This window comes from Amblyomma americanum, chromosome 2 (genome assembly GCF_052857255.1).
Source record: "Amblyomma americanum isolate KBUSLIRL-KWMA chromosome 2, ASM5285725v1, whole genome shotgun sequence".
Taxonomy (NCBI): Eukaryota; Metazoa; Arthropoda; class Arachnida; order Ixodida; family Ixodidae; genus Amblyomma; species Amblyomma americanum.
Genome location: NC_135498.1, coordinates 4,187,487 through 4,215,442, shown reverse-complemented (window position 1 = coordinate 4,215,442; position 27,956 = coordinate 4,187,487). Strand labels below are relative to the sequence as shown.

Here is a 27,956-nt window from a genome sequence, read left to right as displayed (position 1 = left end):
CCAACACCACATAAGGCATAAAATCTCTGTTGATTATTTACATGATAAAATAACCACAGAGAAGCAACATAACTTAGAAGTTCAAGTCATCATCTGGATCGTCCTCTTCATCGAAGTCATCTTCTCTTTCCATGACATATGTGATCTCCCCTTTGCCTCTGCCGACAGATGAATTTCTGGAAAATGTAGGCAACCGTAACTTGTAAATTTCTGTGCAAACCAGAAAGAGCACAAATCAGCTAATGAAAGCAGAAATGCACTTGGCATACGTGCTTAACTTCACACTGGAAACTGTGTCACTAAAGTAAAAAGTTCTAGTTGTAACCTCTTTTTTTTTCTTCTCACATCAGATTAAATTGCTACACAGTGCATAACATGCTGGGACAAAAAGAAGGATCCTTTTAAGTATCGATGAGCAGTATCTCATCAGTGTTGCAAGAAACAGGTGGGGATGCACTACCAGTGTGAGTACTACAGTCAAACCCGGTTATAACGAATAGCATGATTCACTGCAATTTGTTAGATAAATAAGTAATTTGATATAAATAAGCCCGCTTACAAAAAATTTTATAACCAACTTCATTATACACAAGACTGAACAGCTGAGAGAAAACGCTGGTTTGCAGGAGCGACAATCATCAGTATCCGGTCGTTCTCGTGCATTTTCTTTCAAAACACTGTTCAGATTGTCTGAGCGGCAGCTGGCTTACCGCCGCATCATCGTCATCTTGACAGCACGACACACTCCTAGGGTGAGTGCAGAAAACTGCAGATACAGAATCGGCAGCAACATAGGGACAGTCGGAATCGTGACAGCCACACTAAAGCTAGCACGCAACGTGAAGGAATCATAGATGATAAAAACAAAGAAAAAAGTGCAGAGGCACTTACGATTGCTTACGTGCGAGAAGCACAAGCCCGCCCGCTCACTTCATGAACACAGTCACCGTGCGCTGCGTCATGATTTAACGTGATGCCACGCAACTGACAATTCTACCTCTGTGTGGGTCTTCATAGACGCTGCTGCACCCCTTCTGATCTGCGCACAAACTGCACGAAAGCAGTCACTGCCCTACTGCAGCCCGCACCTCCCTCCTACAGCTCAGCAGGTCGCATTCGGATGCACCGACCGTCTGCATGAGGTCATTCTCAACTTTACATTTATAGATCTCTGGGAGTCCTCATATCACTCCTGGCACAGTGATGCAGCAGTTCCGTGCTCCACTGCCCTGTGATGGGTTCGTGCGATCCGGGTTGCTCTTTCCGAGCAACCTCACGCGACCAATCAATAATTTAACCGCCACCTGCCAGGTTGTATGAGGATGCCATTTATAACGTGACAGCGTTAAAGGGGCTGCGAAACACCGTTTGAGCGGATGCCGGTTACGCTTCAAATGGATTCTTTGTGTCACACAGATGTTGACTCAAAAAGAATTACGAGAATTGATGCATAGGAACGGGAGTTATTCAATGAAGAAATTTCAAAATACAAGCAAACAAAATGCTTCCCTCAACTCGATTTTCGCACAGCTTCCCATTCCCATTTCACTCTCCCAATGACGACCAATCAAAACAGCCTATCTTAGCATGTGGCGGAAGTTTGCACTCCATGGTTGCCTGTTCTCTGTAACTCGTTCATGCCAAGGCTGGCAGCGCCGTTTGCATGGTTACAACAACCATGTGAACGCCCAGCTGACCCAGCGATGCTTCATCGTCGCACCGATGGCGCAGAAGGGAACATTGATCAGTGACGTTCCCTTACTTATGGATCCAAACTCGAGAGCGAGATACTGCGACGGTGTGACAGCCTGCGCAAGATATCAGCCACATTTAGCATAGCGCGTACCGCTACTGCTTACTGCCAACCATCGCCCGTCGCTCCTAGCGCGCAGGTTGGCCACGCTTGGCGCGCTGTTGATGGGAACGTGGCGCCATTTGGCGCCACCACCTGGTGATTCTCCACAAACTGACAATGCGCACTGCCTGCTAAATGTGAAACGAATGCATCCTTCCTTGGGACCGAAACTAACGCTTATAGAATGCAATGGCTCGATCGGATCGATTCCGCAAACCCGCTCTCAGGTACATAAAGAGTAGCCATAAGTGTTTAGTGCTAGGTCGTAGGATGTTTACAGAGAGGCGCAAAGTCCTTCGATGTAAAAAGTAGCCAGTGCCTCTGGTGGCGTGTTTTTGTTCTACTTAAATTACAGTGCTTTTATCTAGGGCAAACAAGCTGGTTTTGTTAATTTAATATAAAACTCAGACTTGACAAAACGCATCTCTAGTTATTAACCCAATTTGCAGTATATTTACTTTTTGTCCAATCATCAAGCTCGCGCAAAGTGATGTCATATCCGCTGCTAAAAACCGTATGGTGACACCGTCAGCGCCACGAATTTGTTTTTGCGAGCTAATAAAAATATGAAAAACCACAGTATACGCGGTATGACCGATGCTAATAGCATCACTATAACTCATTCTATGCAACCAATATTCAAAACAATGCACTGAAAATGTGTTTCGGGCCCCGTGTCGCAGAAAAGCCAATGTCGTCGGCGTTGGCCGTGAGCGAAAAATCCCTCCTCCCCCGTACTCCTCACAATGTACACCACTGCCCCAACAGATATTGCGCAATAGCAGAGCCTCCCGCTCGTCTCCTTCAGGCGCAGGAGGCCGTGCAGGCACGCAGGAATCATGCGGTGAGCGGCGAACAACGCAGCGCACATCCAAAGCGCGTTTACCGCAAAGCTTCCGGCTTGCTGCCCGTTCGTTCGGCGCGCAAGCTATGCTGGCGTTTGCAGCATCAGGTTTGTCGAGAACGATGTGTCGACGAACTACGACTGCAACTTCAGTCCCGCGTGTTTCGGCAAGGCACCTGGCAACGCTTCTACGTGGTTTTCCGCTCCGCTCGTCCGTTTCACCGTGCGTAGCAGTGATTTGTCTAACGGGCAAGGCGTCGCACCGAATGGGCGATGGCGTTCCGTGGACTGCCTGGCAGTGCTGCAACACGCTGTCGCATTCTACTCCTAAAGGCGAAGCTTAAGCATCCTCCAATTTTTTTATGGGTACCACTGAATGTTAACACACACACACTGATGAGTTTTCACTTAATGGGGCAAGTAAGGCTTATGCCTTAGAAACAGTGGTGCAAAAGCAAAGCATTTTTCGGTAAAAAAATTAGTTTTGCGGAAAGAAACGGTACCACGCTGACACCCAAGCAAAAAGCGAGTGCAGCCCTCACTTGACGTATGGCAACACAAGGCTATCCTTGGCAGCCTTCTCCACATCACTGAGCCGTAGGTTGAAAGTCAGGTTGGCAGCAGGGTCCACTTGCTGAGCCTAGAGAATTGGAGTGTTGGCAGAATCACAAGGAAGTCAGCATAACCTTCATATTTAACACTACAAAGACGAAAGGGGCCCTGTACAAGTTTAGTGCTTTTCAGGATTATCCAGGCCATTTGACATTCAAATGGCAGCAGTACAGCAATTGGGTGCAGCTCCTGATCTGCTCCTGGGACTGCAGAGGCAGGAAAGTTATTCTCGGCGTGGAAAGTGACTAGAACACCACAAGCACCACAGGTGCCAACCACACAATTTGGCAGATGTTCCCAGCTATGCAAATTGGGCCAATGGCTTTAGAAGGACGCTCTAAATAATAGTGCTCTTTACAGCAACATACAGTAAAAGGCTCTATGAATAAAGAAGTCTGTTCACTGGCAAACCATCCCTGCAGCAAACATTCCAATAAGTACAGCAAATCATCTTTGTTTAGACTAGTTTCTTTTTAGTTTGACACATTTGTCCCAGCTTAACACATGCTTAGGTACTACAGAACAGAAAACAAGAAGTAATGCAGTTGTTCATGCACCACCAGCCAAGCCTCATTGTTTCAGGTGTCAGTCACCTGCACAGTTACCTTTCATGCACTTTTCAGAACCTCAGTAGCTAAACAGTTGTGTGGCAGACTGATAAAAGACTGATAAGAAATTATGATGCTAGTTCTGACACAGCAATTTTCCCTTATCGTATCCTCGCAGTTTATGATGCAGTCTTCCATGGCTCCCACGAATAGATTGGATGGTCAGGTGCTGAGAAATATGGAATGAATTTTGATGACAGCTCACGAAGCCATGGTAGTTCAGAGCTTCAGTCTGCTGTGCTAAATGTTCACTGCGGTAGCCAGGTTTAGAGGTGCACTGAAAGAGAGAGTTGCAAGTTTACCAGTACTAAATGTAGCCAGATGCTAAAAAGACACAGCCTTCCCAAGGCCAAGAGACTGGAGTGCACTAACCAAATTCAATGTGCACCACTCTAAAGTAGCTGCTTTACCTCTTCTGTGAGTCTCAACCAAACAGCAAATACTGACCCCAAAGTTAATCAGTGAGGTGTCTCACATTACAAGGACAACAGTGCACTGGTTATGAAATTGTGTGCAAAGTTTCCTTAGTAGTGGAAGCACAGAAGCAACAAGGAAATAGTAGCTGTAAAGATTTTCTAATGGAGCATACTTTAACATATACATAGTAGCACGAAAGACAGAGAGGACAGACACTGACACAATGAGGCACTGACACAAATGTACACAGCTATGTCTACAGACAACATATAAAATTCCATGTAAGTGACAATATTAAGCTCAAATTATCAGCAGTAAGCAAATTATGAGGAGGGTCTGGAAAGTAAGAATACACCGCTCGCAATCCAGCGAGTTAAAATGCTAGTCAAAGGGTGGGAGCACTGCCACATAGTTTGAACCTTCAGCTTCCCTTTGCTTTCTGGTTTACAGTACTCTGCTAGTACGTGGCCGAATACCACACTTTACAAATGTGCACCTATCCAGACTCCTGCAAAATGCTAGAAACAATCTGTGATGCGCTTTCGCCAATCAAGCTAGAGGCCATTCGCGGTCTGACCAGTGTTGTTTACGATGATCTTAAGGATCGAGAGAATGTGGCGAAGTGGTGTCATGAATGCTCGGAAAATACAGCCAATGTTCATGAAGAAAAAATGAGCGGGAGTCTATCTGTCGTCATTGATGACCTTGTTTGCAAAATCAAAGATAACATTCATTTCAATAGGCAGGTGATGATGAGGTATATTTCATGAACTCAGACCTAATGCGTCCAGGCACTTAATTAACTCTGCTGCACACTAAGAAACCTTGGAATAGTTATGGCAGTGCATTTAAAGCAAATAGGAGGGACTGCTGACAAATGGCATATGACAGTGCTTCATGACAGTGCCAGGCCCCTTCCACGCACACCACAGCCTCGGTCCTGGCAAGATTCAAGTGAAAGATTTCGGAGCATGCCCTGTATAACCTGGACCTGGCGCCCGGTGATTTTCAGTCATTTGTTCATCTGAAGAAATATCTCGCTAGAAAACCATATCCCGACGAGTCCACAAGAAGAATCATGAAGTTAACAGTGCAATTTGAGACACACACAAGGGATGAAGAATGAGAACAAACACAGCATTGATTATCAGATGAAGGATTTACTTCTGCGACATTGGGTAATAATAATTGGTTTTTTGGGGAAAGGAAATGGCGCAGTATCTGTCTCGTATATCTTTGGACACCTGAACCACCGTAAGGGAAGGGATAAAGGAGGGAGGGAAAGAAGAAAGGAAGAATAGGTGCCGTAGTGGAGGGCTCCGGAATAATTTCGACCACCTGGGGATCTTTAACGTGCACTGACATCGCACAGCACACGGGCACCTTAGCGTTTTTCCTCCATAAAAACGCAGCCGCCGCGGTCGGGTTCGAACCCGGGAACTCCGGATCAGTAGTCGAGCGCCTTAACCACTGAGCCACCGCGGCGGGGCGGATAAATACACAGATGACGCGAAAATGATTTGGAGCGCCCATGTCAAGAACAAGAAGGGAAAACAACAAGAACAAAATCATATGCTCAGGACAAAGAAATACAATGATTACGCTTCCCCCAGAAGTGGTAGTTCCTTGTCCAGCAGTGTGATTGAAGAGGTGCTGACACACGAATTCCCCAGCCTTGTAATCTTCAGAGCCTCACGCATTTGTTACAATTTTTTGCAATCACTGCAGTATCATTGCACCATGGCACACATCGCTTTTCCTGTTACCGCAGTGGTTGCACAGCAGTATCACTGTTACCACAGTCACCACAGTGATACTGCAGTGGCTGCAAGAAATCATGAAAAATGCCCGCGAGAAATAATCAAGAAAATAATCAAGGCCCAATCTAAACAAGTGTTTGGATAATAGGCAAATAGATGGAAAAATGAAGAAATGCACAATGATTACTTTTCAGTTAAGTTTTTACAGAGTACAATTTCTCCACAGCCATGATGGCCTTTGTATCTTTACTTTCTGCACATACCTTGTAACTTTCATGACTGTGTTCTCTCATAAACATGCCTTCCATAATAAAGCATAACGATGGTTCAAAGTAAAGTGAGTGGTTCTCTACTCACCACAGGCTTTTCTTCCTTCTTGTGGACTACCTTCTTAATGTCAGTAATCAGCAGGTCCGCTGTGAGAACAAACTCTTCGTCCTTTCATAGAAAAAAAAAAAAAGACAATGAGACATGAATCTTTTCATGAGTATTACGAAAACCTGCATACAGTAATAGAATGTTTTCCAACGTTATAATACACAACTGGCCCCATACTATATGGGGATCTGAATTAGAACTGAACCATGTTCAACTCTGCATAACGTCTACAATGCTGTGAACAACGAACGAGATGCCTACCTTTCAGTTAATCATTTAGTCGATGCCAGAGCAACACCACAGTGGAGGGCTGCAGATTAGTCTAAAACCCGTGGGGGTCATTATGGGCAGCAAAATCTCTATTTAGCATACATCTTTGCATCTCACCTTTGTTGAAATGAGACACGGCAGCCCAAATTGAACCCCAGAGTCCTGTTTAAAGGCCAAACACTCCAGGCATTAAGCCACTGCACAGAAGCAACTCAACAAGGTTCTTTTGAAGGACAGCAGTCAACAATAGACAGGCAGTGTTATACAAAGAGCCACTTCCATGAGAAGTGTGTTTTTTGTTTCACTGTATGCCAATGAAAATTCTTTTACTGTATGTTATCACCAGAAAACCTCCCATACCAGTATACTCGGAGAATACACAGCTTCTTACTTCTCAACTCACATGGTTCCTTCAATAACAATTCATTAAAACAGCACATTGCACAATAGCTGTGGTAGACTTCAGACCGCCTTCTGCTGTGTGGACATCTGAGAGAGTGCAGCCGAGAGGGTCGCGAGGGGAAATGGATATAACCCTCTCAGATTATCAAGAAAACGCTCACCATTATCTAACTGCTTGTCATCTTGGGGCCTCTTACTGCTGCCTAGAACAACAGTGCAACCAACAGGTTGCACTGTTGTATATGTATATGCAGTGCAAGTTGTATTTCTGCCTACATGGAAGCTTCAGCCCCTGTAAATATGCAATAATTTAATAACCATTCTTCATGACTACATCATGGCCAATAAGCACAAAGGATGTTTGAATAGCCTGAGAGAGGAGCAATGCCCTTAGTTTCCCGCATTCGACGATTCCGCACAAAACCACAAATTTAAGTATCTTTTGCTGAATTGCGTGTTAGCAGCCACATTCTCTTTTTCTGATGCCATTGTTACGGACATCAGCAGGAACGAGAGTATGATAGAAAAATGGCTTATTTACCTTATTTGCACGAATATAATGCAAGCGGGTGTCAGAACTCACAATAATTTGAAAGAAATGTTATGATTATGATTATAATGCACTTTCTGATTGTTCAGGCCAACCATAGCCAAGAGCTCTACCAAAAAAACGTATTCATCACAATAAACTACAAAAGCAGCAGATAAGGTAACATTATTGAAAGGGCAATGCATCACGCACGCGCCACAAGCTTTCGAAGCCAAGCCTCTGAGACTTTATTGCGCGCAACATCCGACGCAGGAGCAGCTGCCCAGTCCTGCGCCTGATTGCCCTTTGCTTTCCCTACTCCTTTCAATGCCTTCTCTTTCTCAACAACCCACATCCACCTTCTTTGAATTTGCACACTGCGCTTTGTCTAAAGGTTGATAAAGCTTCATCTCTCGACTCTCAAGCCTGATGGCAAAGGTCACTTTAGCTACCTTGAAAAAGTCTAAATAAAAAAACAAAGTCGGCAGAGAAACTTAATACTGCTGACGTTTGAGAATGCTTAAGCGCACCTACTCACTTTGTGAATGCATCGCTGCGCACTGCGGCACGATGTAAGCCGATGCCACGCAGCTGGCAGTTCTACCTCTACGTGGCTATACGTAGCCGCCACACTCCTTCTGATCTGTGCACTAACTCGAGAAGGCAGTCACCACCCTACCACAGGCCGCGGCCCTCTCCCCCACCAGCTGCCTCAACAGGTTGCATTCGGATGAGCCGACCATCTGCATAAGGTCATTCGCACCTCACATTCATAGACGCTGGGACTCCTGGTGTAGTGCTGCATCATTTAAGCGGTGCACCACTGCCCTCCGATGGCAGGAGCTGCCACTGGTGCGGTGTATGCGATCCAGGTTGCTCTTCCTCAGCAACCTCATGTGACGAATTATTAATTTAACCGCCACCTACCAAGTTGCATCATGACGCCATCTTTTATGGGTGCTACGTAACCTTAAAAGTTCCCTCTATTCTATATTCTGATGCATCACGTAGGATCTACCGTGAAATACATTTTTTGTTTTCAATTCACAGAATTTAGGATCTTCTGCTGCAGAAAGTCAGGGGCATTAGCAATGATGAACACAGGGGTCACTTACCTCCCTGAGCACGCGCCCACCTGGCTTTTTGTGAACAATCTTGCAGCCAGCCATTTTTTCATTTTCATGCGCATACATTTTCAGGATAGTATTGGCCACGTAGCACAGCTGTGACACTTGGTGTTCCTCGTGTACATCAGTATGAAGCAGAGCCATGACCAGTTGCAGAGCTGATGAGAAAATCAATGCATTAACTTGCTTTTTACAAACAACCTTCCACACCCAAGCACAACTTCAAGCCCAAAAAAAGAATGGAGCACGGAAGGTATCTTCTACCATGGCCTCCTGACTGCATCCGCATTTACAATTAACACTTGAAAGCATGTGAAGCAATTAGCCCTTGTCTGGTATGACACATGGCTTCCTTGGGGGCCAACGAAAAAGCTCCAACACTAGCAATGAGTGCAAATACAAGTCACTCTTTTAGATGCCATGATCGAGATGACAAAGCATATGCCAGACAAACTTTCTATCACAATGCCAGCCATTTTGTTCATTTTAATTTCTGTATCTGCAACATGACTACACACACAGGCAGTGTACTGTCATGGTCAGATTAAACACTGCTACATCAATAATATTCAAAGGAACACAAAATTGAAAAAATTCTGGCAAAAGACACTGAGGTAATTATCAGGCTGCAATTGAATATATACATGGTTCTTTGTTCTCAGGATTTTTTTTTCTGAAATAAGGGGTAAAAATCAGCCCACATTTTTTAGCTCAATTTCGGGTACAAATCCTGTTACTGGCAGAAATTTTCATAATGTTCAATAACTCAGTTTTTTTTTGTAGTTTTTCGCAGCAAAAGACAGTTTACTACAAGTGCTCGTGTTTATGCAGGACAAGAAATGCTGTATTTTTTTGTCATTATTTTCATAAACAATACGGAATGAATGGTTGCACTAAATAACTTTGCCAAATCAATTTTTTTTTTCGACTGTTAGTTATTTCATTGGGTGTATTACCATCTCTTGCAGAGCGTTTCGGCGTCCATGCAAGACCTGCCTCTGTTCGCATGCCGCAAAAACATTCAAACATCATGATGACTATTTTAAATATACAAAAGCTTTGGACCAGGAAATATTTTGCATTGCTTGATACAATAACGCCATATGTCTGGTCAACGCCCGCCTTATAACCTCTCGCTTCTAATACATGCTTTTTGAACTTATTCCCGTATTAAGCCATGTCATGACTAGAAAGCAGTAAGAGAGGTTCAAAATCATCAGTCAAGTGAAAATACCCCTCTGGAATACATACAAGATCTCTGCTAGTTTTCATGTGGGGTCTTCAGCTCCGTGCATTTAAAGGGCAAATCTTTAGGTAGAAATGGCATTTAACTCAATTTTTAAGAAATCTATGCAGGGTGCAAGAATTGGGTTTAACCAGGTTGTACTCGAAAATGAAGGCCCTAAATATATATGCTACAATGCAGCCAAATCCCTATCAGCTGAAATTCTAATAACTTGAACATGTTATTGAATATGTTCATTAAAGTGCATTAATGCCTGCTAAGTACAGTGCCATTTAAACAGAAGGTTCAATGCATCGCAGCACTGACTTGCTAGAGCTAAGCAAAAAGATAATGAGAATGTATTGACATTCTTTCACCCAAAGTCCTGCCATCATGCTATTAGGGTACTGTCTTTTATTTTCCCTGTTCACTTTTGCTTGAAAAGTCACAGTGTTTAAAAAGCACATCTCAATGACTGAAGGTAACGCTCAAACTCACATTCAGCTTTCCGCAAGAGACACATGAGGTTCATGTAGACGTCTCGATACTGGTGATAAATGAGGGCTGTTGAAAGTGAATCAATGACTAATGTAAATGGCTCTGTCTCCTTGCTGAAGCGTTCCATCCATGTCCATGGCGAATACTTGTCTGGAGTGCTAAAGGCGTCATGAATGATGATTCTGAAAGTGTTTGTGAGTGCACATTATTTCCAACGTTTTCTCGGCCAAGTAAAAAATGAGGACAGCATGCATAACTTCCATGATGAATATGACTTGTAACACAATATGCGGGCACAGCATACTCCATAAAGTTGCTTGAGCCCAGGAATGCTAGAAAGTTAAATACTTAGCAGCCAGTCGAATGACTTTGTGTGCAAAGAACTTGGTTACTGGAAAAAGTATGCTGACAGCCAGAATCGTTATGAACTTGATCATTATGAAATAAATTTAGCAGTAGCAGCAGCCCTTTCATTTGCTGCTAGGATGATCACTCATGCACACTCGCACTGTACAGTACTGTACTTTTCTCAGTTTAGTTCACGCACCACACTATGCCAAACATTGGGGTGCGGGGTGCATGAAATTGGTACACTCTTACACTTAGCTGCACCATATATTCCAGCTGAAAGCTTCCCTGTGGAACTGTAGAAGCTGCAGACTTTTTGACAAGAAAGGTTCAAGAAGCATGCCACCAGCACCTCATTGCATGCTTGTTGTTTGCTTGCTTCGCAGACACATGCATGAATACAAGAAGCTAACCACACCTGAAACAGGCAATTTAGGCGAAGCAGCAAGCTATACAAATGCAGAAGTCAGTGTGCTGTAATCACAGAGCTTCAGCTCTATTTTGTGCAGGAATTTCGTACACCACTATGCACTCCCAATGCAGACCCAGTATGCAGAGAATCTGCAGCAGTCCTGCAAGGATCTACCAACTCATGAAGACTTTAGCATGTTTCAGACACACATACTAAGCAATGAACGCTAAATGTGCAAAGAAGTGCACGGAAAAAAAAATGCATACACCAGTTGCAGTACCATCATGAAAGCAGTTCTACAAAAATATGCCATATAACACAGGAAAATTAACATGACGTACCGAAATCAGTTGCAGCAACAGCCTACACAGAGAAAACGTCAGCGCCTTGACCTTTAACAGTCCCTTCAATCAACTCGGACTGTAGGATAATTTTCGTTAAGCTCAACAAGATCACTCCTCTGCCATAGATTGAGCTCTAAAAATTTAAAATTTTAAAAACTATGTAACGCTAGTTTAAAAGCCAAATACAATGCAAAAAATGGAAGCGCGTTATATGAAAATGTTCAGGTTTTTGTGCAAATAACAAATCAACATACATACCTGTCAAGTGCGTCTGATGGGAAGCACTTTTGGAAGGCGTCTTTATCCCTGTCAAAGCTTAAGATGTGCACGCTGCTCCCTCTGAAAGAGCAGCCGCAGAAGGTTCAGTGACGTCACACTATGTTATGATTCGGGTAAAAATAAGTTTCGCTCTGCGTCTCCTTCTCTTTTACCGGTAATCGCTACGTACTGAAGGAATAAACAACCATGTGAACGAGGCTCTCGGCGATCAACTAGCCGACCGATGCACCAGAAAGTCAAACAAACTCAGCACGAAAAAGCCGCGTCAGATATTGAGCTGTCGCAGATCATGTAGTGATCATGTAGTGATACGCAGATAACACAAGTGCGTGCCCAGGCTCCATGATTGCTGAAGCGGAAGATGTGACTATCAGCATTTAGTAACAAAAGAGAGCGCGAACTGCACGACAGAATATTCGGCATGAGCATTGAAGCAACTGTGAAAAACGAGTATTTTACAGTAAACACATCTACAAGAGACCTCAAAGAATACCTCGAACTGACCTTTTCGCCCAGGTGTTCGTGAAACAGTCCAAGATCAAACGGGCCCGCAGTTCCAATGTGTCTGTCGAGAAGCAAAGGACAAGGTACCGTTACTTTCAGTTATTTTTCAGGCATGACTCGAAGTAACAGCAAGTAGTGATTGTAGACTGGTACAATACCATTCACTAGTACCAACCCTGAGCTGTCTCGCAGGGAAAGCAGGTTTTGTAACATCATCAGCAGCGAAATATTAAGCTACCAAGTAGAAAACGGGTAGGACGACGTTAGCGTGAACTAGAACGACGTATTTTCAGAGAGCGCGCAATTTCGCTCAATGTCATGAGCACTAAACCTAAAAGTCGCCGGACATGGGCGCATAGAGAAGCTTGCTGAGCCGTACCAGAGGCACTGGCCGTAAGCAATAAAATAACATCATTGTTTGCAAAAAAAAAAAAGTTGGACAAAAGTTGTTTTTGGTTTTACATATATTCCTATTTTTTGTGAATGGCCTTGTTGAAGTTTTTTTTTTTTTTTTCTGCCACCGGATTTGGCAGCCGGCGCACGGCACGTTGAACCAATGCCTCCTGAAGAACATGCCTGAAGTAGGAGCCACCCGTGGCCTCCGCGATCAGCTCAAGCGGCGCGCCGCCGGAGTTGATCGCGGAGGCCACGTTCTGCCCGCCGCCGTAGAGCACGCGCCCGCAGTATGGCGGCGCTGTCGGATCCCTCTGTCTAGACCTCTGTCTGATAAAAGTATTGGAGGCAGTCATAACAAATCAGCAAATTCCGCACAGCTGGAAACAGAGTAAAATGAATTTGATTTATAAAGGGAAAGGCACTAAGACGAGCATAAAATCCTTCCGACCGATTACGATAACATCAGTTACATACAGGCTGGCGATGCAGGCGGTGAAAATAAAAATGCAGTCATAGGTAGAAAGTAATAGAATACTCGGAAAACTTCAGAACGGGTTCAGAAGTGGTAGACGCTTAGATGATTGCCTGTTCGTGCTTACCCAGTGCACAGAAATACCTAAGGCGGAAAACAGACCTCTGTATTTAGCCTTCCTGGACATAAGCGGTGCATACGACAACGTGAACAGGGAACTCCTGTGGAACATATTGAAAGGTGAAGGTGTCGGTCATGAGGTAATTAATTTTCTACAGGAAATATAACGAGAAAATGAAGTTGAAATAACATGACAAGGGATTAGGAGTACAACAACTGTCCAGGTACACAAAGGATTAAGGCAAGGTTGTCCTCTATCACCGCTGCTGTTCGTGCTTTATATGATAAGTATGGAAAGAAGGCTACAAGGAAGCAATCTAGGTTATGATCTGTAGTACACATTAAGCGGAAAGGTTGTCGAGCAACGACTACCGTGTTTAATGTATGCGGACGATATTGTACTGTTAGCAGATAGCCAGGAAGATTTGCAAACTTTGGTGAATTGCTGTGGAGACGAAGGAGACAGTCTAGGTTTCAGTTTTAGCGCAACTAAGTCAGGTGTGATGGTTTTCAACGGTACAACTGATCAGGAGCTTACAATACAAGGCCATGAAATACCACGAGTGGCCGAATACAAATATCTCGGGGTATGGGTAAACAAAGGGCATATGCATACACGGAAAAGCACGAACAGTCTCTCATAGCAAAATGGCGAAGAGATTTTTTTAACCAAGGGAACGGAGCAGCGCAATGCCGGGATAATGAAACATAGGGCATTGGGAGGGTACAACAGGTATGATGTCCTCAGAGGTATTTGGAAAGGAATAATGGTACCGGGGCTTACTTTCGGGAATGCGGTTCTATGCTTAAGGGCTGAAGTTAAGTCGCGATTAGAAGTAAATCAGAGAACTGTTAGAAGATTAGCACTAGGTGCCCACGGGAAAACCACAAACGAGGCAGTACAGGGGGATATGGGCTGGGCAACGTTCGAAGCACGGGAAGCTCAGAGTAAAGTACTATACGAAGAACGCCTGAGGAAATTGGACGATAACAGGTGGGCAGCTAAGGTATTTAAATACTTGTACAGAAAGAGCGTTGACACACAGTGGCGGAAACGAACTAGAAAGCTGGCCAGTAAGTTTGCCAAAGACGAGGAAGGAGAAAGAAATAGCATTAAACGACAGGTTAAAAACGTCGAAGGTAAAAATTAGATAGAGTCAATGAAAAAGAAGCATAGTGTAGAACTATATCGATGCTGGAAAAGGCAGATCAGGAAGGAAACGTTTTATGATAACTCAAGAGCCAGTGCCCTCCTCTTTAAACCTAGGTCAGGGTGTCTTAGAACTCGCAGCTACAAAAAGAAATTTAACGAAGAAGATGACACTGTGCTGTGTGTGGTAAATCGGTAGAAACAATAGAATACCTCATTCTAAAATGTGATGGTATCCATCCCGATGTCGATGCAGGCACAGTCACTCTTCCTGAGGCCTTAGGGTTTAGAGATAACAATAGTCATGTAAATAAATCCGCGGTGTAAATTAGCAAAAAGCGATTGGAGGATTGGTGGATCAAAAGCAGAGAGGTGACATAAGTTTTAAAGTGTAGGAAGACGTATTTTAAGGAAAATGGCGAATTTTATTAACAACTTACAGAAGAGTTAAAAAAAATAAAGGGAAAAAACTGAGCATGGTGGCAACTACCACTGCCGCGTTTCAAAGGGAACGCTCCTACCTTCAACCCATCCATCCATCGTCTAGGTTGCCTTAATGCCAGCGCCCGGGTGGAGACAACTTCAGCGGCGCCGCCATATTTAATCACATGGGATCAGCGTCGCTAGCGTTTGTAACGGCGCCGTTCATGCTTTCGGCTCGCTTCAAAGTGCTTTAACTTGAACGGCCTTTTGCAGCGAGAACTACACTGGGCTACCAGTCGAGCATTTCGCGGTACATGCGAGAGGCCAGTTGTGATTCAATATGGCGGCGTCGTTTAAGTTGTCCCCACCCGGCGCTGGCATCTGCACCGTACCTCTGTCAGATCCCTCTAGGGACCCAGAGCTCGCGACCGAATTACAGAGCAAGACGCCAATCTGCCGCATGGTTCCATCGTTATGTACGTTGACGCAAGCATCCAGGCCTGCGAAACAACAACGGCAGTTTACTGTCCTTGCAGGTCTGCTCTGAACAAAACGTCAAGGTTTCGCCTCTCAGATCCTCCTTCCTCCTCCTGTGCGGAGATGCTTGCGGTTCAAGAGGCACTTTGCTCTGTGGCCGCCGTTCCCATGCTACCCACGGCCCGCATTGTCATTCGCACTGACGCCCTTCACGTCATACGCCTACTACGACGAATCAGTCGCACCCCAGAAATCTGCCAAGACATCCATCGTCTAGCGGCACGCATTGGTTTGGTTTTTGGTTTTTGTGTGGAAACGAAATGGCGCAGTATCTGTCTCATATATCGGCGGACACCTGAACCGCTCCGTAAGGGTAGGGATAAAGGAGGGAGTGAAAGAAGAAAGGAAGAATTAGGTACCGCAGTGGAGGGCTCCGGAATAATTTCGACCACCTGGGGATCTTTAACGTGCACTGACATCGCACAGCACACGGGCGCCTTAGCGTTTTTCCTCCATAAAAGCGCAGCCGCCGCGGTCGGGTACGCATCCGGCAGCAAATCCGTATTGAATGGGTCCCGCGTGACCTCCTGAGCGTACAAAGCCGCGCAGATTCTGCGACCCGCCTTTCGACCCCAACCTCGTCTTTGCTTCGAGTCCTCACTCTGGATGACACCACCCTCCTTTTAACAAGAAAGGAACACCGCCGGCGCCGCACACGTGCTCTAATTCCTCCGTGTGCGGTAACCCTCCCCCGTGGTCTTACCCGTGCAGAGGAGGTTGCGCTTCGCGGGATGCGGGTCGGGGTTGCCCTAACTCCAGCTGCGACACGCAAGTGGCCGCATTTCAAAGATTTATATCCCCGCCCCGGGTGTCCAGTCTGCAGTAACAGAGACTGTGAGGCGGATATCCACCAGCTGTTGTGGGACTGCCCGGCACTGAAGCCGACGAGAATTCGGCACCTGGCGGCAGTGGGACTCTCACCGGACAATCCGGATTACTATATCGTCTGGACACAGGGTCCATATCATCGTTCACTTCTTGATTTCATCAAATCAGCCCACCTTTTTTCACTTATTTAAGCATCTTACTTGTCTCTCACTTCATAGTTTTTATGCCCTGAGGCAATAAACATCGCTTCAAAAAAAGGGGGGGGGGGGACGACGATGGAACCATAGGAGAAGAAATAGACACAAGCGCCAGGGCCAAGTTAATTCAAATATATGTTTCATTAACATGCAAGGTGACAGGAATAGACTGAAATGGGAGGAAATAGAAGAACAGTTAAGGCAGGAAGAATTAATTGCATATGCTTTAGTGGAAACGCATCTTAGAGACATGGAGCGACCACCCTGTAACCCAGACTACGCATGGGAATATTGCAATAGAATAGAGGACAGCAGAAAGGAGGGTGGAATTGGGGCATTCATTCATAAAAGTGAGAATTTTCAAAGGGTTAAACTGGGATGCAAGGAACATTTATGGCTAAAAGGAAAAGTGGCAGGGGAGTAAACACTCCTTGGCTTTGTATACCTGTGGACAGGAGCTAATGCCAAAAAGGAAAACAGGAAAATGTTAGAATGTATTTCAAGCGACATTGATTATACCTGTGGACAGGAGCTAATGCCAAAAAGGAAAACAGGAAAATGTTAGAATGTATTTCAAGCGACATTGATGAGCTAGGAGGACAGGGCGAGATAATTATATTAGGCGACATGAACGCACATATAGAAGACCTGGATGGGCACACATATTCGACAGGAAACATGCTGCAGGACATGTGTGACAGGCATGATTTAGTTTTATGCAACAGTACCGAGAAGTGTGAATGGCTCATAACATGGGGGGCAGGGAGTCTGCACTCAACGATAGATTATGCACTAATGTCACAGAAAATGTATAATAGATTAGGGGTAATGAGCATAGATGAGCATGGTTCCAGAAGCCTAGGTTGTGACCACAAGCGTATCAAGTTAAGTTTCAGAAGAGAAACCAATGTAGGACCGAAGCGAGATGAACAATCAGAAGGGAATTTTTACTCAGAAAAGCAATAGGAAGCAGCAGCCAAACAAATTGAGAATGTAATTTTTGAGGATAGTGAAACAGAATGGACTTATACCAAATTAACTCGATTACTGGAGCTAGAGCTGGCTAAGGTGCTTGTAAAGCTAAAAGGGAAAATACGCAAATCCAAGAGTTGGTGGGACGAGGAGGTCAACAGGGCGATAGAGAAACGTCAGGAAGCGTCCAGAGAACACAGATATTCCAAGAAGAGGGGGGAACCAGAAGTTGAAGTAGACAGGAAATGGAATACCTTCATAAAGTGTAGAAGGGAAGCATCCTATTTGATTAATGAGAAAATTACAAGAAAGGGCGATAAAACACATAGGAACAAGGATGACAGAAAAATTTAAAGAAATGTTGCACATAATTTATCGAAGGAGGATAGACCGGTTACTGCAATAGCTTCACAATTGAGCAAAGATTGTGGGAAAGGGCAGAGAAGAAGGTTCCTAGTGGCACATCAACAGGACCAGATGGTATTTCGATTATGTTAATAAAGAAGCTAGGACCAAAATCCAAGCAAACATTAATACAGGTAGTGAATAAAATGATAGTGGATGGGAAAGTTACCGATGAATGGCGATTAAGTAGAATGAGCATGATATACAAGGTAAGGGGGACAAAGCTGACGTAAGTAACACCGTCCCTTAACAGTGACATCTGTGGTTTACAGGGTGGTGATGCAGATTATAAAGGACATTGCAGGCTTGGGTGGAGAACGAGGGGGTGGTAGGGGAGCTACAAAAGGGATTCCGGAAACAAAGGAGGTTGGAGGACAATCTGTTTTCATTGACGCAGTGTATAGAGATTGCTGAAAAGGAACACAGGCCCCTATGGCTAGCATTTCTGGATATTAAGGGAGCCTACGACAACGTTATTCAAGAGTATCTGTGGGACATATATACTGGGCGCATTAGATGTGGAAGATGGAGTAATTAATCGTTTAAAAGGTATATATAAAGGTACCAGAGTGCTTATAAAATGTGGAAAATGTATCAGAGCTGTAGAGATACAGCGGGGGCTTATTCAAGGATGTCCTCTGTTTCCTTTGTTGTTCATGTTGTACCTGCAAGGGTTGGAGACCAAGCTAGAGAGGAGCGGACTAGGCTTCAACCTTTCTTTTTTCAAGCCAGGAGAATGAATTAAACATTAATTCCCGGGACTAATAGACGCCGATGATATAGTGCTAATGGCTGATAACAAGGAAGATTTACAGAAGTTGATAGACATATGTGGTAAAGAGGGAGATATATTAAGTTTCAGGTTTAGTAAGGAAAAATCTGCGGTCATGATATTTAATGATGAGGTCGGTGAGCATAGAATACAGGAGTTCACGCTAGAAGAAGTCGATGAGTACAAGTATCTTGGGGTGTGGATAAATAACGGTGCTGACTATCTGACAGAGCATGAAAAATATGTAATGAATAAAGCTAGTAGGAATGCAGCTGTCATGAAAAATAGGGCACTGTGGAATTACAATAGGTATGAAGTAAGTAGTAAGAGGGATCTGGAAAGGGGTGATGGTTCCTAGCCTGACTTTCGGTAATGCGGTCCTGTGCATGAGACCAGATGTTCAAGCAAGGTTAGAAATTAAACAACGTGGCGTAGGGAGGCTAGCTTTGGGAGCACATGGCAATACACCAAATCAGGGGGCACAAGGTGATATGGGATGGGCGTCGTTCGAGAGCAGAGAAGCTGGCAGTAAGATAGCATTTGAGGAGCGATTGAGAAAAATGGGGGAAAAGCAGTGGGCTAGAAAAGTTTTCAGATACCAGTATATAAGTCCGTCCGTCCGTCCGTCCGTCCGTCCGTCCGTCCGTCCGTCCGTCCATCCATCCATCCATCCATCCATCCATCCATCCATCCATCCATCCATCCATCCATCCATCCATCCATCCATCCATCCATCCATCCATCCATCCATCCATCCATCCATCCATACATCCATCCATCCATACTTGACCGCGCAAAAAAACGAGGACAAAAGCGCTGTCAAGTATGAATCCACACCAACTAGCCCAACTTTCTGGTCTTATCATCCATCCATCCATCCATCCATCCATCCATCCATCCATCCATCCATCCATCCATCCATCCATCCATCCATCCATCCATCCATCCATCCATCCATCCATCCATCCATCCATCCATCCATCCATCCATCCATCCAGCAGCAGCCGTCAAAGGGTTCAGCACGGCAAAGGGTTCAGCCGTATCCATCCATCCATCCATCCATCCATCCATCCATCCATCCATCCATCCATCCATCCATCCATCCATCCATCCATCCATCCATCCATCCATCCATCCATCCATCCATCCATCCATCCATCCATCCATCCATCCATCCATCCATCCATCCATCCATCCATCCATCCATCTATAGCAGACGACACGCAGGGAGCACAGAATTTTTTGTGACTGCCGTTGCAGCAAAAAGTATGCCTTATGGTGCGCTGTTTCTTATATGATTAGTGTGGTTTGTTTAATGTCACCGTTTGACAAGTGACGCGTCGATGACTGCAGTTGCTGGAGGGAGTAGCGAGCGAAAATGCGTTGTTGTTGCGTTCCGTTTTGCATGTCCAGTCAACGAAAGAAGAAGCCCGGCGTTTCGTTCCATGAAATTCCTGCCGACTTAGAACTCCGGGAAGGACGGCTCAAGGTAATTAGAGGAATAAACTGGCAACAAAGCACAACATCAAATGATTCTGCAGTTTGTAGCTTGCATTTTCAGCCAAGGAAATGCTGCTATAGACAGTTTGACTGCCCAGCAAGACAGGGGTGGACTCTTTTAGCCGACGTCAGCGCTCCGAAGAGTGTTACATGGCCTCAAGAAGTTCGCCGATATCATGCTCAAAGACCGAACGCATTTTCAAGGGCCACTGGACACATGCTTGCTCTACAACTATAGTGCAAATAAAATCGCGGGTTTGCCTGTCCTGACCTGTGAGAACATGGATAGCGGCCACAGGGAAGCACTGCTGCATATTATATGCAAGAAGTTCATCAAACAGTTGCTAACAAACCATGCATTTGACATAACAGACAAGAACGCAGTTGCGAAGATGTACAACAAGAAACCTGTTTCCCGAAAATTCTTGAAACGGCAGTAAGAATTAAACGATTTCCGCCGCCTTCATCACACCAATGCATATGCAATTTTTCCTTGTAAGTGTGCACGTGTCTGTGCCTTCAAGCGCAGTTTTGAAGCGAAAAACTTCACTAGGCTCGTCAACACCGGGCTTCGCGTGAGCCACACTACAGATTTGCCACAGCTGCGCATGCGCGAAGCTCAGTGACGTCACGCGGAGCGCAGGTAATCGCTGCTCCCGCAGCCGTGGTAGCCACCGCGCGCTGACTCCGTCGTCTGACCGTGAAACCGAGTGACGTCATGCGGAGCGCAGGTGACCGCTGCTGCCGCAGCCGTCGTCGCCGCCGCGCGCTGCCTCCGTCGTCTGACCTTTGGCCATGGAAGGAGAAGACCCAGAAGTGGTAGCGTGGGAGTTGGCTCAAAAGCAGCGAAGATATAAAAAGTGCAAGGTTAGACAAGCGGCTGAAACGCCAGAGGCACGAGAGGCACACCTTGCTAAACGCTTTTCGCTTCGAGATATTCAGGCTTAACACTTAAGCTAAGCCTCAGCCCAACTTTTTTTTTTAATATTCACAAGTCGCTCGCCATGTCTGATACTCCCCTTGTTCCAGTTGTCATTTCATCAATGCACGTGCTTGTTATTCGAAGAAATCCGGTCAGTCAGGCGTGCTGTGTTACTCACAAAGTCACTGTACGCGTGTGCATCACACAGGAATCTAGTGAGCTGTGTTTCTTGCGGAAAGAATAGAGAAGAGGGGCATGGGTTTATTTGAAATTTGTCAACGTTATTCAAGGAGGTAGCAATCGGCGAAAGCTCGTCGGAAAAATGACCAGAAACAGCGCAGGCTGGGCCTTCCAAGATCTGCTTCACCCGATCGAAACATCTCTCGCAATGCTCCGCAGCAAGATTGTAACAGACGCGCGCTTCGCAAAGTTCTAAGAACGTAATTAGATATGAGGGATGTGCCCCCGCGGGCCAACGACTCCCAGGCAGGTTACCACGACGTCTCCGGCTTCCCTCCATTGAGCGCCATGCAGCCCTCCTTTCCCACGGGTCACCTGGCTACAGTTGAGAGCTCAGGCAATTCCGAACTTCCTCCTGTCCTTATTTTATCTCATGGATTATTTTCCCTTTTTTCTTGTCCTAAGTAGTTATTGATTTCTTGCCATTGGCAGCAGTACAATATACAACCATGCATCATGCAGTGTAAATACTTATTTTGCGGCATTTCTAGCCACTTCAAGCACTTGTTGCAATATGGATGTTTCAAACATGTTCGTCTTGTTGTAAACCGTCCAAAAGTTACTGGTTATGCAGCCGACAAAAGGTCCTAACGGCATGATAGAACGGCGTGCACAGCACGCTTAAAGATTTCGAAAACTAAACTAATGATCCTCTTTCAGTATTATGTGGAAGTCAGCTCAGACTTCTTAAGCATTTGTTGCACTCTAAGCCCTTGAAAAACATGTTTTTTGTCATTAACAAAGTAAAAGTTGTTGCTCATTGCCTGAAGAAAGGATGAAACAGCATGACCGGGCACCGCGATCAGTCATTATTCCCTGAACAGCTTTCAGGCCTGCGCGTCACGTGACGCGATGTCAGCGACGTCACTGCGCGCCGGCTGAGGGCCGCGATTGCCGCGCGCTCGCCTCGCGGGAACTGATGCCACAGACAGGCTCGTCGACCGCCAGGTCGGCGCGATTTATCAGGGCAAAGACAAATAATTAAGATTACGGACAGAATTATACTTATTTATTTATCACAGCAGACTCTGTCTTTATGCATGTTTGCAGATATTTACGACTACGCATCGTTCGCGGCCAAAATACATGACAGTCAGAAAATGATATTGCGCTGTAATGTAGACGGATGTTGCCTTCTATACTGCGTGCTATAAAATCGTAAACAACTGACAGCCGAAACAAGTTGTTGCACCGATAAGAGATACACACAGTTGCAATACCAATCTGTATATTAAAGTAGGCCCTGTGGCACGGTACGAGATTCAGACGAATGAGAGAAAGCAGAACATAGCACATTGCGAAGCCAAGAGGTAGAAAACGAAAACCATATTCGCATCTTAACTGTAGGTTAGAAGAAAATATTATTTCATCCATTTTTCAGAGTAGGTGGCCGCCCTTTAATGGCATAAAACACAACATATTACTTTGTAAAGTCGAAGACATGCAATGAAACCACAGTATATTAAACACACTTGTGACTAAACTGTGGGCTAGGTTATAATAAATGACACAAAGAACCACTTATTTCACTGCTGCAGGTACAGGAATGCACAAGGAACTCACTGCACAAACTGCATTGCATAATAATATAGACACTAATACAATAATACATAATATACACTGCAACAATAGTGCAATAATAGCCACTGCACAAGAAGAGCACATACAGACAAAAGGTGTGAAAAATAAGTCATACACCTACCACAGCAGGCACTGTCTGAGGTTCAGCTCAGTAAAAAAAAAAAAAAAAACATTGCACTTAATTGCCAAAATACTTTAAAATTTCAGATTAAAAACAAAGAACTGTCTTTTAAACTCTGGGCTAGAAAGTATGCATGACGCAAACAAAAGAAGGCTCATTGCACTACAGCAGGCAGAAGTTCGCCAAAGAAATCACATGATGAAACTGCAATAAAATGCCTGCAGTGCAGTTTAAAGTAATTAAATGTGCGGTGTACAAGTTATGGAAAATTACTTTTCAAGAAAGATTTGGGCTTTTCTGTTTTTTGCCTTCTGTTCTTTTATAATACGAACTTGATCATTCCTTTGTTTGCATAAGTTGTTAAGCATTATGTTTGCTGCACAGTTTGCAACAAGTGTGACAAGGAGCTCGTAGGCATGCCCATTTTCACATGCATCTATGTCCTCAAGGCTCGATAGAGAGATGAGCGTCAGTTGCCGAACGACATTCCTTTGGTTGGGCCCATGGAAAAATTGTGTGCAGGCACTTTGTGTCACCAGCTTTGTAACTACAACCTCCGTGTACATGACTATTGTAATCACAAGGGCAGAGGGAAACTTGAGTCCACATCGGTAAAGTTGTGCGATTAAGGAATGGGTGTTTGCTTCCATTTCCGTCTCACTTCCGGTAACAACCAAGTGTCCTCGGCAACTTTCACACTTTAAAACTTTCATTGTGGCATGCGCACAATACCCGCCAACATAACCAATAACTAGCGTCCGTTCTCTGAGTGCATCAAGGTCAGCGTCTACAACTTGAACACTAAAGGAGGTTCCTACATCTCTGACACAGTTTGCCTCTTCGATGTTTCTGAAGTCATCAGTGCTCATCTTTGGCAGGCAATTTTGAAGCGGTTCACTCAGTTTTCTGTGTGATGCGCTGCCATAGACCTCTGAGATGCATTGCAATATTTGGTTTCTTTGCTTTTTTTATTACGCATGCTTGGCAATATGTCATTCGTTAGTTTCCATAGTTGAGGACCTCTTGCGGAAAGTGTGCCGACAGGCAGTTATGATGCGTCCGCGTTCTAAATATGTTTCAAAAACGTAGCACACAATACTGGTTAAACAAAAAAAAATGTCTAAATTTAACATTTTGCTCTCTATTTGTAATGGACCGCAACGGTGGCCAAGTGGTTGAGCATCCGCCTCGCATGCGGGAGGTGCGGGGTTCGATCCCCAGTGCCGCCGGGTACCCACCGGTGATACAATGGGTACAAGCTTTCCCCTGGTCTGGTGCTCGGCTTATTTAGGGTGAAATGCTTGGAAAACGGGTCTTTGACCCCACCTTGAGAAGAAGAAAAATACCTTGTGTCATGGCGCTCTTTGGCCTTAGATGCCTTTGCGCCATAAAATTCCATAATCATCATCATCTATTTGTAATGGAAAGGTTTTTGCAATTTTCCACTCCGCGAGAACGGACGAACTATATTTTAAAAAAATGACATGGTATGGCATGCGGAGTTAGAGGCCGCCAAGCTGCCCATTGGTTATTAGTGACACCTCGGTGGTGGGCTTAGGTTTAAGTTCGACCAGGTGGAGTTCATTAACAAGCACTGACATTGCACAGCACACGGGTGTTTTTGCATTTTGCCTCCGTCGAAATGCGACCGCCGTTGCCAGTGTTCGGTCCCGTGTCCTTGGGCTCGTCATCCAATCGCCATAGCACTAAGCCACTGCGAATTGCGGTAAACAGTGGCATCGAAATTTGTACGTGCATTGGATATACCTCTTCAAGCGTGGTACCTGGCCCAATTAACCTTGAAAGATGGCGCACAGTGGAGACTAAACGAGAAAGAAAAGAGTAGCACATGCTTGTTCGCCTGTACGCACGGCAAGAAGCGATGAAACGATCGTCCAACTTGGTCTGAGCGGAGATCGCCCGTTGGCCTACTCTCCTCGTTGGCAAGGGGTCATTAGGGCGGAGTAAGCAGAGGCTATTGCGAGGGGACGTTGTTTCTTCACTCCGCCTGCGCTCTTTGCAGTTCTTGTAGTGCGCGAATAAAATGTTCCTGGGGCCGAGAGGTCGCTCACCGCTCGCAGGGACTCGCCAGATGTCAGTGTTGCGACGCGAAGCCTGGCGTGCTGCCTGCCTGTTTCAATACTTGTTTATTTATTTGAACCTCAAGGGCCCCTCGTTCAGGCAAAGAGGTTGCGGCTTGGGTTGGCATAATAGCATTAATATTAACTAGCCAACATCTTTCTCTAAGCGATGCAAACGGTGACCAAGCGAAGATGAGACAAAGGAGCAAAAGGCAAATTCGCCGTTCGACTATGAAGTACTTGGTAGCGACATGAGGTCGCGCGCCGCATACCGTTTGTTTGAGCACCTGTTGAATTAGGCAAAGCTAAATTCAACAATGCTTCCTGTGTGAAAGCGCACTCGCAAGCACACCGGCACACATGTAGATAAAACTCCTTTCCGTTAATGATGACATCCACGGTCCACTCACCAGGGTATACTGGCCCAAAAAGCTAAAAAAAAAGGGGGGGGGGGGACAAACAGAGTTTTCAAAATAACTGAATGGTAATCCTGCTTGCTTCCCGCCAGAGCCAGATGACAACAGAACTGAAGTGGCTGGTTGATGACAACTGTGGGAGAAAATGTGAGAAACGGTGGAAAGTCCGGGAGCATGCCTGCTGCTCCACACTGGGTTGGAAAAAGAGGAAAGGCAGAAAAGTGAGAGAGTGAAGAGGGTGATGTCGCGATACACGCGACGTCGAAGGCAGAATGTGCACACGCACCCACGCCTGCCGCCACCGCTTATGACGCAAAGCCCGGTTTAATTCATTCAGAAACTTGAGAAGCGCCCTTTCTTTGTGATGGGCCTGATCGATATCTGGCCAAGTGACCGAACTGGTCTCTTCAGAAATGAAGCGCAAATCCAGGCGAGCGCTCCAAGGGCTGCCTGCCGTCCGCATATCGTGGGCACTCGCAACGGATTCAGAGAGGTTATTTGAACAACCTTAGCCCACTGATGTCTCCCAGGTGGTTGGAGTCGCGATGGCTACGAAGTAGACTTAGTAGTCGTTGTACGGCGCTCTTCTTTATCCTGATCCCCCTGAAAGATGGAAGTAGTAGTAGCAGTAGTAGTAGTAATGGTGGTTTATTAAAACAATAATAAAAAGGAATGATAACATTTTTTCGTAAGATCATAGACCTGGTGAAGTATATATACGAAGATGATAAATTGCATGGGAAGGAATAAGCAGTGAGACAACAGTCGAGGAAAACAAAGGACTAAACCAGGGCTGTCCGTTATCACCCCTGCTGTTCATTAGTTATGTGATAAATATCGAAAGGAAGTTACAAGGAAATCATCTAAGTTGTACCTTCTGGTGCAAATTGGGAGGAATGGTCGTACAACAGAGGCTTCCGGGTTCAATGTATACGGACAATAATGTACTATTAGCTGATAGCCAGGAAAATTTAGAGACATGTGCAGAATGAGACACTCTAGGCTTGGCTTTTAGCGCAATTACGTCAAGTCTGATCATTTTCATCGATTATAATGAGCAGGTGATATGTCCAGCTTGGAGAAATACAAACATCTTGGGGTATATATGTAAACGAGGTACAGATATCCAATGACAAGTATGAGCAGACTGTTAGGGCAAATCGGCGAAGAGGTGCCGCAATAATGAAACATATATTGCAATATGAGAGTACAATTATGAAGTATTGAGAGATATTTGGAAAGGAACAACGGTGCCAGGGCTTACTTTTGGGAGTGCGGTTTTGTGCTTAAGGACATAAGTTTAGTCGGGACTACAAACAAACCAGAGAGCTGTTGGCAGATAAGCCTAGGGGCCCATGTCAAAACCGCAAATCAGGCAGTACAGGGTGACATATGGACTAGACATCGCTCGAAGCACGAGGCGCTCGGAGTTAAATATTACACGAAGAACGCCTCAGGAAACTGACGATAACCGAGAGATCAGGGTGTCTTAGAACGAGAAGTTACAAAAATAATTTGGAAGGTTGTGAACGTCGCTCCTGTCTTCAAAAAAGGTAGCCGATCTTGCCCAAATAACTCTAGTCTCATATCTACCACAAGTTTTCGTTTCCAAATTATGGAGTGAAATCATGGAGACCTATCTTGGTGCAGTCACATTAACCAAATTGTTAACTCTGCTAATCTAACCCTTCGCTCTTTAGTCTGTAACCTTGCCTTAGCGCTCCCTGCTGTCAAACTTTTCGCTCATGTAACACTTGTCAGTCCCAAACTAGAGTATGCACAATCTATATTCGATCCTCACCAAACTAAGCAAATCGATTTGCCCGAATACTTTCAGAATAGCGCAGCTAGATTCATAATTTCCAATTACTCTTATGGCACTAGTGTCACGGAATTAACATCCCAGCTTGATCACCACACTTAAGCTTCCCGCCGTGAAGTAGCACCTCTCGCGCCTCTTTCAAAAGTTTTTTTCATACCTTGTCATCTTCATGCGTGCAGCGCATCGTTTATCCCTCTACCCTAAAGCTGTTTACGCTGGCACGCCCTTATGCAACATTATTTCAGAAGTCATTTCATACGCACAACCCCGGACTACAACGACCTTCCCGACCGCATCGCCCTATTAAGTGATCATCACGCATTCAAGACTGCCATCGAAACTCACCTCTAATCATTACCGCCGTTTTTACGCCCACCCCTCATGTATGCTCCCTTAATGAGGTCTTTTACGAAAAAGTAAAGAAAGAGGGAACAAAGAAGATTAAACATGTGCAGAATGTGGTAAATCTGTAGAAACAATTGTGTATATTTTCCTAGAACGTGGAAGTATAAATCCAGATGTCGATATACACGCACAGTAACTCTTCCTGTGGCCCTAGCGTTTAGAGACAGCAAAGGTAATGGGAATG

The 27,956-nt window shown here is 45.0% G+C and overlaps 1 protein-coding gene across 1 annotated transcript; it reads right to left on the bottom strand.

The window, feature by feature from the left end:
• Window positions 1-11: 11 nt before the first annotated feature.
• On the bottom strand, window positions 12-12,762 carry Elp5 (Elongator complex protein 5). Its single transcript, XM_077652837.1, has 8 exons — window positions 12,571-12,762; window positions 12,413-12,473; window positions 11,888-11,968; window positions 10,526-10,707; window positions 8,791-8,960; window positions 6,454-6,534; window positions 3,242-3,339; window positions 12-176 (listed from the first exon to the last, which is right to left on the bottom strand). The coding sequence occupies exons 1-8, from the start codon at window positions 12,626-12,628 to the stop codon at window positions 74-76; spliced, it is 834 nt and encodes a 277-aa protein (XP_077508963.1). The 5' UTR covers window positions 12,629-12,762; the 3' UTR covers window positions 12-73.
• Between the last annotated feature and the right edge of the window lie 15,194 nt (window positions 12,763-27,956).

Excerpts from the sequence above, each read along its gene's own strand:
- Elp5 (XM_077652837.1), bottom strand. The coding sequence starts at position 12,628 with ATGATGTTACAAAACCTGCTTTCCCTGCGAGACAGCTCAGGGTTGGTA. Across the intron at positions 12,474-12,570 it reads AGGGTTGGTACTAGTGAATG|ACACATTGGAACTGCGGGCC; the intron begins GTATTGTACCAG and ends GCTTCTCGACAG. Across the intron at positions 11,969-12,412 it reads ACGAACACCTGGGCGAAAAG|AGGGAGCAGCGTGCACATCT; the intron begins GTCAGTTCGAGG and ends CTGCTCTTTCAG.